General features: G+C 33.4%; 1 protein-coding gene across 12 annotated transcripts in view; it reads right to left on the bottom strand.

The window, feature by feature from the left end:
- Positions 1-12,195, bottom strand: part of ABI1 (abl interactor 1) — a 112,247-nt gene that overhangs the window by 3,956 nt on the left and 96,096 nt on the right. For 3 of the 12 annotated variants that reach the window (XM_023511461.1, XM_003786738.3, XM_003786737.3), the window contains 3 exons: positions 9,381-9,557; positions 5,933-6,019; positions 2,121-2,306 (listed from right to left, as the gene is read on the bottom strand). In XM_023511461.1, the coding sequence (XP_023367229.1) occupies positions 2,121-2,306; positions 5,933-6,019; positions 9,381-9,557 (450 nt within the window). The remainder of the gene's footprint in view (positions 1-2,120; positions 2,307-5,932; positions 6,020-9,380; positions 9,558-12,195) is intronic. The other 9 variants (XM_023511462.1, XM_023511456.1, XM_023511458.1 and 6 more) reach the window with 4 other exon arrangements.

The raw sequence follows: 12,195 nt of genomic DNA, 5'->3' as shown, positions 1-12,195 counted from the left end.
ACTGAAATCTGATTAAACCGGGTTTTGTTTATCTTATGATTATAAAGGTAACTACTAAAGGCTTTAAATAACCTACGAAATCTCATTTTTTGATATGGACTAGGGGTCAGCAAACAATGGCCCATGGAACAAGTCTAAGCCACTCCCTTTTTTGTAAATAAAGTTCTACTACAACACAGCCACATCTACTCCCTCATGTATTGTCAACGACTGCTTTTGTGCTATGACAGCAGGGTTGAGTAGCTGAGACATAGGCTAGATAGCCTGCAAAATTTAAAAGATTTACTATCTGGTCTGGTACTGAAAGAAAGTGTGCTAACCCCTAGTTCAGGATTATTATTTCAACTTGTGAAGGTATTTTTAAATCCTGCTCTACTATAAATAACTATTGGTTAATAATATATTAACCAATATATCTTTCCAAATTTGTCAACTTAAGTAAATATGATGGTCCCATTTTTCATAGTTATCTGAAGTTGAATTTGCTTTACCAAATAAGTAAATACAGGTAAAAACACAATTCAAGGCTACTCAAGTTTTTCATCCTCATAGTAACATGTCTTTGTGTGAAGCTTTTTTGGAATCTAAATGTAAAGTAGAATATTCAAAGACTTTTTTAACAGTATGTAACTCTTATTAAAAATATAAAAAAGGAAAACATTTATTTTTGTCATACATTCAAAACTTAAAGAGAAATGAATGCCACTCATCTCAAGAGCCACAGCTACTTGCTTAAAGTCAGTTAACCCAATAAAGACAATTTCTTCAAGGTCAACCAAAACTGGTCAGCACTTTTCAGAGCACTATAGAATATGGGTTTATAAGCAGCGCAGAACTGTTTTGAGAAAAAAAGAACTCGAGAAACAGCATTTGTTTCTTTCTCAACTATATTTCTTCATAGATAATTATAGTGAATATCAGGTAAATTTACATAAGTATATATTATTTCATGAAATAAAATCCTAGTGGATCTGTCTTCTCTCTTATGCAAAAAACTAAAAATCTTAATTGAAGTTTTTTCTCATGATAGTAGCAATATATTTTTCTGGGTACACTCATTGAAAGCTGAAAATATGTAAACTGAAAGTGTGTATTTTCCTTAGGGTACTTTTGACTTACTCTGTTTCTAAGACATAACCCCAACCTAAAGAAGAACATGGTGAATGCTTATCACTTTGTACCATCTTTTTTTTAAAGATAGAGTCTCATTTTATCACCCTTGTTAGAATGCCTTAGAGTCATAGCTCACGGTAACATCACACCCTTAGGTTCAAGCGATCCTCTTGCCTCAGCCTCCCAAATAGTTGTGACTACAGGCACCTGCCACAATGCCTGGCTATTTTTAGAGATGAAGTCTGGCTATTGCTCAGGATGGACCTGAACTCAAGCCATCTGCCCACCTCAGCCTCCCAGAGTGCTAGGATTACAGGCATAAGCCACTGTGGTTAATGTTGAAAAATCCTAAATTGAACCATCTCAGTCAGGGAGCACCTATATTTAAATATGAAAGGTTTCTATTCTAATTAAAAGATCTTAACAAAACTTTTTAAATTTGTACTCATTTAAAATGAGTAAAACACATTCATATAATGCAGGAAATCAATTAACACTTTTTTTGTGCCTTAGTTGTTTTATCTATAAAATGCAAACAAGCTAGTTAATCTCCAGCTGGAAGCATATGTAGTTTTTGATAGTACAGGTAACATAATTTTAATATAAAAAATAAAGACTCTTCAACTTACAAAGCTTAAGAAGTTAAGGTTTAAGCAAATCATTTTGGTTGATAAGTGTAAGGCACTGAAAAAGTTTAAACACTGGATTAGATGTTCTTTATTGGTCTAAAATTCTATAAGTAGGTTATTTTTCTCCACATTAATTCAGTGTGTTTCCTTTGTTTAAGAGAAAGGGACAAATAGGGTCTTGCTTTGTCACATAAGTTGGAGTGCAGTGGCAAGATCAGAGTTCCCTGCAACCTTGAACTCCTAGGTTCAAGCCATTCTCCTGCCTCACCTCCTGAGTAGCAAGCCCAGGTGCCTGCCTAGTTGTTATTTTATTGATTGATTGAGACAGGGTTTCACCATCTTGCCCAGGCTGATAATTCAATGATGACTGTACCTTACCTTTCTCAATGTAATTCTTGGGAGCCCAAGCAGGATCCCCATCTGCATACGGATCGTTATACTGAACTACCGCAGCCTCCTCATCTTCATAATCCACTGGAGGTGGTGGTGGTGGTGGTGGAGAGTCATCAAACATTGGAATGTCATCTGGTGGGGGTGGTGGTGGAGGAGTTGGACTATCAGCAACTAAAAAGTGTCAAATAATTTGAATCAAAAATTGATCTAAATGGAGATCTGTAAGTCAATAGAATTTTTTAAAAGCTCTAAATATACAGCATGCACTACAATAAAACATGCAATGATTAGAAATAAAAGCTTGGTGTGTTAAAGGTTATGTTACTCCTAAGAGTAACTTTGTAATCATAAAATGAGCTAAAATAAGGGTATCAGGAAGTACTGCAAATTAATGAATGCAGAAGGCTAGGAAACAACATCTTTTTATATAAGGAAAAAACTATTATAGGAATAGTTTCCTTATTCCAAGGCTCTCTTTTCTCAAAAGAGAGAAGTTATTCTTTAGTAAGCCTATCTTTCCAAATACACATAATGTCCTATCTGTCATTTAGACTGGAATACATGAAATGAATAACATTACGTTAACTTTTCATTGTACTCATACATGTCCCTGATTTTGCCTTTTAATAGTTTTGGTTCCCTAGACATTAAGTCTCCCATGAACAGACTTTTAATTTATTTGTGATTATTTGTTCTAATGGTAAAGATAATAAAGTTGGTAGCATTACATGTGCCTCTGTAAGTACATGTCCTATGTTTTGTTTAAATTTTAACAAGAAAAAATTTGAAAAGAATTCCTAACTAGAAAAGCTTACTAAATATTTTCAAAAATATTTATAATCAAAAAATTTCATTTTTTTAAATGTAGAGAGAGTTTGCATTATTGCTAGCAAAACATAATATACATGTGATAAGGGAAAAGACTAGATCCTAAAGATTCAATTTTCTAAGAATGCATCAACAATTAAGATTTAAACATAAAGTATTGAGGAAGATGTAATAAACAAACAAAAAGGAACTTATATCAAACAAAACAATAAAAATGACTCATACCTCAAATTCTAGGTGTCGTGGTGTGTATGTATATATCTGCTTTGAATAATCAAAGATGTAAACAGGGAAATGGAAACATGTCAGGCTAGAATTGTGTTCACAGATCTAGTGGCAGACCAGGTAACAGGTGCTCTCAGTATTAAGGAATTCAAAACTGGAAATCTCTGATGCACAAATTTCTTAAAAACTTCAAAACACATATCAAAATGTTTTTACACTTATTGATACAGGAATTATATAATACTTGCAAGGGAGAAGTTCTTAACATAAACATACTAACTCAAACTCTGGGCTACTTGAGTGATTAAAGAAAGCAGCCATGATCTATTTGCCACACACGTTGAAAGGTTATTCCACCCTACTTGGAATAAAAACTCCAACGGGGTCAGATTTAAAATATTTGCAAGTAACAGTCCTACTTTGGTAACTACTTCCATTGTGTAATTTCTATTTTATCCTCTTGGGGTATGAAAAGGCTATTAGAAACAAATCCTGTGTGGTAATATTCACTCTAATAACTATCAGATAGATCTATAATTTATTTTTCCACTGCATGCCTGGATCCATTCTATCTTTGCCATTTGCCATACCTTCCCCATAAAGCTGTTTATTAAAAGGAGGGGAAAATAAGAAGTATGAACCTACCCTAATAGCCATAGTTCATATCCTTAATTTGGCTTAATGTATAAGTTACATATGCTTGCCTAAATCTCCAAATTGCATTTACTCTTGATTAATACACAATGTAATAGCTTAATGTTTTCACTCAATTGTCTTTACATTCAACTGCAATAAATCTGCATTGGCTTATCTTCCAATTATGGCAGGAGTCTGGTAAGCTAATTCCCTGCATAAAATTTTGTCTAGCACCATGCGTAATTAGTTCAAAAATGCTTTCTGGTATTATTCATAAACAGATGTACACATACTGCTGACTTTTTTAGAGGCTCAAATCTTAAACACTTATTAATAGGTTAACTGCTACATGCATTCATTGCCACCCACTTTGACTACCAGAAGAAAATGGATATTTAAGAAAAGATCATAGAAAATCTGTACTTCATATAACATTTAAAGTACCCATCCACGGTTTATCACCAAACCTCCTAACGTGCTTTGGGGAATCTGTGGCACGGGCGAGTAACTGACTGATTCAAGTTCTATGGTCTACGGTAAAAAAGAACTATCATAGTACCAAGGGGCTCTATGAGCAAAGACCATGAGTACCTAGAATAATGTACATTAATTATTAGATTTGTATTTTAAAAAACACTTACCAAAAAGCTAGTCAATAACCTCTGGACCCACAAAATTGATGTTGGTTATGGTTATTTTAAATTATTTCCTAATAATTCTTATCAATATGGCAGTTCAAAGGGCTAAATTGGGTTAGTTTCTGAACCCTGTTACATTAAGGAACAATTTATCCTTATTCAGTTATTTTTAAAAATAAGATTCACTTATTTTTAAGTGTTTGGACACATTAGTTTTAAAAGAAAATGTTAAAGGTAAGGACGGCTTTACATTCATAACTTTCAACATTTGGAAACTATAATGTTTTATAATACATCCGATTATACATTTCTTGAAGGAGGAGACTCTGTCTTAAACTATTTATAGACTTCCCAGAGTCTAGCACATAACACTGAATAAACAAATTTGACTGGCAGAAAAGATGTAATGGGCAGAGGAACACGACAGTGTCAGCAAAAGCTGAAGACTGGAATTTGAATTTGCCCCCAACATATTCTCACAGAAGATAGGCTGGTCAATGAAGTTACTCATTTGTTCAAACCATCCTGAGATTTTATATCACGGTGATGGTCCCAAATGAAGCAAATTAGAACTAGACCACATTACTATCTTAATCTCAAGTATTTTGCTGTAAAATAATTCAGTAATAGTGGTACTTTTCATTTTGCCAGAGAATATTCACTATGATTATGGAGTTAAGATTATACATCTTCTGAAACTTCAAAAGAAATCAGGCACAAACTATAAACTAGTCTATCGTGATAAAAGCCATATATTCAAAATAATTTCCAAAAATCAACAAACCTCATCTTTATTCACAGAAGTCTTAAAAAGCTCACAGATTTACACATTCAGAAATAATATTCAATGGGCCTGCATGTAGCCAAAACATGAAGAGAGCTCTATACTGCTCATTACTTATCCTAAAATGGGAAGCAGAGATGTAATTTACTTATTCTTGAAATATTCATTTTTATTCTAACAGTGAACTTTTATGTAGGTTCAATAACATTTATATATAAAAATTTGAGGTTACAAAGCTTTCACTAAAATTTTGTTGTAATTAAAGGGAAAAAATCCTGTCCCAATTTCATAATAAATTTAATCTTGCAGTATAACTACCTCTATATATCCTAATAAATTTATTAGAATACAAAATGCTTTCTAATGCTAATAACTATAAGAAGCTAGAAGTTCCCATACAATTTGAATTTTTGTATTTGATGACTCTTTAAGAATATATATGAGATCAGATTTCATGTTTTAGGAGCAGTTGAAGGCATAAGAAAATTGCAGTTCTGATATTTATACTGATCAGTAATCATGCACACAGAGAAAAAAACTGAAGGCCGTGCTCTTCAGTTTCAGTAACCTATTTTTGAGATAAGATTAGCTTCTCAATACAAGTAAGGAAGATGGTGACTCATCAGCCATGCATGCTATAAGGAGACAGCCTCTACTCTTTGATAGCTCGATTTTTCCAAACTTACTGTTTTCCTGCACCCTGGCCACGAAGCCTGTGAGAGGTATCTGTGGAGTCAACTGAGGCATAGGGGGTGGGGGTGGAGCAATAGAAACTGGTAGCAACAACACAGTATGGGGGGAAGTAAAACAGATAAAGGAAAGAAAAGGAAACAAACAAAAAGCAGAAGTCAGTTACAAGGACCACAAACATAAGTATGCAAAGAACAGTTTGCAAATGAAACAAAACAAAACAAAAACGAAACAAAAACCTATATAACCTTCTTTCATTTCCCGTGAGTAAGCCTAACGCCAACTTGTGCTTAGCCAATTAATTTTATAAAAGAAATATGCTTAATTTAATCTTAATGTTACATTGTTTGGGAAAGATTTAAAGTCATCATCACATTCACTTTAGTGGAGTGGTTCTCAACATTCCTAATGCTGCGACCCTCTAATACAGTTCTTGTGAGTCGCAGCCCACAGGTTAAGAACCACTGCTTTAGTGCAATGAAGTTTTCAAATTTTAAGGAAAACCTTCTAAAACAGATAACAATGAAACATTTATACAGGTTTCCAGGATAATATATCTTTGCCATAACTTTATTACAGGTTTGTCTAACTTCAAGGTAATGTTGTAAATTAGAATTCAACTAAATAATACAAATATGTAATAGCTGTTTACTCCATATATCAATAAATATATTAATCACAGGTTTCCTTTAAAGGCAGTTCTTATTATATAGCTAAATTTGCATACAATTCTCCAGGAAAAAACTCTTGCTTATAAAACAAGGTTATTGTTATTTTTTAAGCTGGCCATTTTAAAAACATCCCTCCTAAATTAGGAGGGTGTAAGAATGTTCTCTATACCACGTTAACCATTCAGAGTTTCAGAAGATATCTCAAAAGTGACCTTTTTAATCACTTCTCTAAAAAAAGAAACCTAATTTCCAAAAAGTTAAAGTATGCAATTATTTGCATTACAATAATTTCTAATGAATCACTGGATAACTTGAAATATACTCATAAAATTTATTTCTGGAGAGGACATAATTTATAGGAAATTGATAACAAATGCCAATGCTCATATGGGCAGGAAATCTATTTAAAATTATAACATACACTAGAAATAAACATGAATGTTTCACTTTACTTTTATTCATTTTAACAAGACAATAACTGCCAAAAATTGCTTAGAAAAAGTCATAGGACTAAATAGCAAATTCAGTTTATTGTTAGTCACCAAGAAGTGACAATAAATTGAAAGAGAACAACAATTTACTGGTTCCCAAGGATCCTTTAATCTAAAGGTTGTTTCAATTAGTCCAATGTAGGAATTTGGTTGGTAAGCATAAAAATTTGAAAGAGGTTCAGTGTTCAAAGAAGTAATACTTAACCAAGCAATCATGTGTATTAATATCACTTATAGCTACAAATAACATTCACTATGAAATTGATCCTCTTTCATTCTGATACTCTGTGTACAGGAGGTTCTTAAATAATGAAAGGTTAGGTTTTAATTTTTAAAATCAAAAATAAAACATTTCCATAAACCTAAAAAACTGTTTTAGAAACAACCCTCAGTAACCATGCTGGTTAGTATGTAAAGAAAAAGAAAAGCTGTGTGAAGATACTCAGCATTACCACCACATTTAGACGGAAGAGAAAATATGCACATCAAAACACTAAAAACATTTACATACTAGTACTACTACAATAACACCAACAGTAACTCAGATCAAAGGGTTGTTAATTTGACAAAACATAATATATTTAAAATTAGAGACCAAATCTGTTCTCCAATATTCAAAAGAATGTAGACATTCAGTAATGAAAAGTGTCTTATTTGAAAAGAACCCATCAGGTATTGCTTAACTGAAACTACCAGTATGTATATGTGAAGAGTCACTAAAAGTCCTAACTGCAGAGTAAACTAAGTCTAAGTGGCGAAAAGAAAAATAACGAACATAAAGATGGGATCTAAAAATGCAGAATATGAAAAAAATTAAAGCTCATAAAACTGGTGAGGTGAATTATGAAATCTGTAGAATATTCAGACTCTGGCTACCTTTCAGTACTAAATGTGAGGTAAAATTCTAATTGGCAAAATTCATACTTTTTAGTAGCTTGAATATTTTAGTCTAGAAAAAAGTTTCATTAATTTTGGAATCTCTTGTGAATTTTGACATTTCTGCCTAAGAGGATTTTCAAGTCTTATAAAAGTTTTTGCTTTAATACATTAATCTTTTTTTTTTAAGTAGGAGACAGAGTCTCACTATGTCACCCTTGGTATGTCACCCTTGGTAGAGCGCCATGGCGTCACAGCTCACAGCAATCTCAACCTCTTGGGCTTACGTGATTCTCTGCCTCAGCCTCCCAAAGCTGGGACAACAGGCGCCCGCCACAATGCCTGACTATGTTTTGTTGTTGTTGTAGTTGTCATTATTGTTTAGCAGGCCAGGCCGGGTTCTAACCCACCAGCCCAAGAATATGTGGCCAGCACCCTAACCACTGAGCTATGGGGGCTGGGCCAACACATTCATCTTTAAAATTTAAGCAAGGAACTATTGAGAGAACCTTCCTCTAGCTCTGCGGTAAAATATATTCAGGAAATGAATTATAAATCAAAACAACTTAACCCAAATTCCTATGTAAATAATGGGGGAATTCACTGAGCATTTGATATTTTTATCATAAACTGATATAAATGCAGCCCCAGAAAACGCATGTCTCCATCTATGCCTGGTAAGCACAACTTTAAGCCAAAACCAAATGCTAGATAACAGGCTCATTTCTGAGCCTTGTCCCCTTTTTCATTAAACATTAAATATCTTAATGTGGAAAAGTGATATTAATGATCTTAAGCTATTCTAACTTCCTAACATAATGTGCTAAAACTATATTCTAATCTTACTAGCTTTAAACATTAATTGCAATTAGTGTTAAGATGTGCAATTTGAAGAAAACAGAAATCTAAAGACGATACCCCCCACTGTTAGAATTATTCAGAGACAGAGCAATTAAGCAGGCATCACAATGTTTTTAATTGAACTCATTTTGGTAGAGGTTAGTGACCTTAAAAGTGATAGCCAGCAATTTTATTATTTTAAATTTTCCTTATTTTAACGAAAAACTTTACAATGTTTGTATCTTTAGCTATTACTACTCAAACATGCCAATTTAATTTATTTCAGAGTTTTTTTTTCTAGTTCTATGTATAAAAATAGCATATTAAAGCATTAGTAAATTTTAGTATGCTAAGAACACGGGATAAATCTGAATTTTGGAGAAGAAAATGATAAGCAATTACTCTTAAAAAATGTTATGATTCAAGGACTAACATCCTGAAACAAAAATAAACATGAAATAGCACAGTTTCAATTGTTGTCTATCACTGGCAAGAGTAACAGTTTCAAATAATTTCCTTCAAAAGGAGCTCCACTGTTGCTGTATGCCTGCAAAGCACAAGCTTACTTGAATTTTGAGAATAAAGTGGCCCTCCATTAACATGAGGCTGAGCAGAAAACTGAGCAGTCACAGAGGGAGTTCGTCTGTATCCACCAGAAGATGTCGAAGAAGTGGTAGAGTTGTGCCGAGATATCTGCCTGGTCATTGTGCCATACTGGGAACCAGGAGCTGAGCCGGGGGCTGCTGAAAAGCATTAGTCAAAGGCAACCAACAAAGAGACTTGAGCATTGTAATCACCTCAGGTGGCAGAACAAAGAGGAAGCCCCTCAGTATGAAGTATTTATTACTTTTTCAATACTGAGGCACAAAATAAAGAAGAGAAAAATCTAATAACTCTGAAGTTAAAAACAGAAGGAGAAACAGCTAATGTATGGAAAGCTGCAAAAATAAATAACATTCCTAAGCCCTTAAGTAAGCATAATCCCAAATGGCATTCTGCTAATATTACTGTATTTTTTGTTCATTTTGGGATATATAGCTTTTATATGTAAACCGTAAGTACCAAAAGATAGTGTGAGGTGGAAAGCATTAGTCTTTAGATATGAAATGTATTCATAATCAGGTTTATAAGCTTCTTAGTTTCCACTGCCAAAATCTGCAGAATTTTGATTCATAGTCTAAGAATCTATCTGGCCAAATCTATATTAAATGATTTTTAAAACCCTGCTAAACAAGTTTCCCATAACTACTACTATTTTTAAAAAACTTTTATTGCTATAGCAGTTATTAGTATCAATACATGAATGATTTTTAAAAGAAGTATGATTTCTAGTTTGAAAGCACATATACAGAATGTCAGACGTGACATACATCTCCAACTTTTAGATTAACACAGTTTTCCCTATCATTTAAATTTTTATAACTGACAAAACTAGAAAAAGTTTTGAGACTCTATAAAATACGGCATTTTAGGCCATCTTTGTTTAGAAAATGTACTATCTTTCTCCATACTTTGTAAGACTTTTTTGCTATATTACATCCAAAGCACTCTTTTTTTTTTTTTTAACTTATCAGGTTCACATATAAAACATCAAAATTGACCAAAGTATTATTAATATTTAAAATTTAATTGTCATCTTTGCCAATAGTTCAAAAGTAAAAAAGGTGAATAGAATTCAAAGCCTCTAAAATTAACTATATTTTCCAAACTTAACTCCAGAATTAATACTATCACCCTTGTCCCACCTAAAGACACTGAATCCTGACAGAGGATAAAGCCAGCATACTACTTTTTCTTTATTCAAGTGTTTAACAATCTCTCTTAGAGATCACATGAGGTATTAGATAAACCCCACAGAGGAGGCTGTTCATTTAACAAAGCATGGATATTTAATATTTTGGAACTCCCAGGCCATAGGCAGTCACTTATTATTTGAATCATCCACATTTTCATTTTCTAAATAGAAACACATTTTTAAAGTAACAATCTGTTTGTAAAGCCTTTATGAATGAGTAATTTTGTATGACAAGGTTTTCCAAAGAGCCTTCAACCATTTTCAATGGAAATATCTATAAAATGACTGTTACATTTCCCTGGCTTGTGGAAAAGGTATATAGCATCCAAATTATTTTTCTTGGTGATTTGAAACTGAAAATCAATTGGTCATCAATTCTAAACTATGACTATTTTAAAATTTACTATTTTATCATGACAGAAATCATAATGCCAAAGGGTATGTGACTGATATGTGTACGTTACATATATAAATCACATATTACATGTGTGTGCATAATTTTTTTTTAAATAGAAAAAAATACCCAGCTCAAGAAAAAGAATACTGGCTCTGTGCCAGCCACATACACCTAAGGCGGTAGGTTCGAATCCAGCCCAGGCCCACCAAATAACAATGACGGCTGCAACCAAAAAATAGCCAGGCGTTGTGGCGGGCACCTGTGGTCCCAGCTACTTGGGAGGCTGAGGTAGGAGACTCACTTGAGCCCAGGAGTTGGAGGTTACTGTGATGCCACAGCACTCTACCCAGGGGGACAGCTTGAGGCTCTGTCTCAAAAAAAAAAAAAGAAAAGAAAAGAAGAAAAAGAAAAAGAAGACTAACAATATTATTGAAGCTTACTTCATGCCCCTCTCCTGGATTTCCAGCTCCACAAGGTATGTGTAAATTCTCTTTCTTCTCTACATAGTTTTAGCACAGATATATAAAGATCTATGTAACCTTAAATAATACACAGTTTTTAAACTGTTATGAACTTTCATAATGGAATAAATGTGTATCATTTGATTGACTTGCTCTTTTTTCTTGGCATTTAAAAAAACTCATCCATGGGTAGTGCCTGTGGCTCAAAGGAGTAAGGTGCCGGCCCCATATGCGGGAGGTGGTGGGTTCAAACCCAGCCCTGGCCAAAAACTGGAAAAAACAAAAACAACAACAACAACAAAAAAAAAAAAACTCATCCATTTGGATAAATTAATCAATATGTCATATTCTTTTTTGCTGCTTTATTTGTATTAAAATACCAAAATACCAAATTTGTTTATCCATTCTAATGTTATTAGACGTTTAGATTACGTTGAGATTTGTGCTATTATTAACACTACTACTATGAACATTCCTAAATATGGTTCCTGACTTTCTCTAGGACAGTGGTTCTCAAACTTCAGCACAAGTAAAAATGTGAATTTCACCTTTCAGGGCTTGTTACAATACAGACTGCTGAGCCCCATCCTCAGTTTCTGATTGAGCCATATTGAGACCTAAGAATTTATATTTCTAACTAGTTCCAAGATGCTGATGGTCTCGAGATACCACTCTGAAAGCCACTGCTTTAGGATAGCAGTTTTCAAATATTTTGGTCTGAAGAGTTC

The sequence above is a fragment of the Otolemur garnettii genome, unplaced genomic scaffold (assembly GCF_000181295.1).
Source record: "Otolemur garnettii isolate 467f Iridium unplaced genomic scaffold, OtoGar3 scaffold00019, whole genome shotgun sequence".
NCBI classification, from domain to species: domain Eukaryota; kingdom Metazoa; phylum Chordata; class Mammalia; order Primates; family Galagidae; genus Otolemur; species Otolemur garnettii.
The sequence above is the reverse complement of the archived record's forward strand: the minus strand, read 5'-3'. Positions and strand labels throughout refer to the sequence as shown.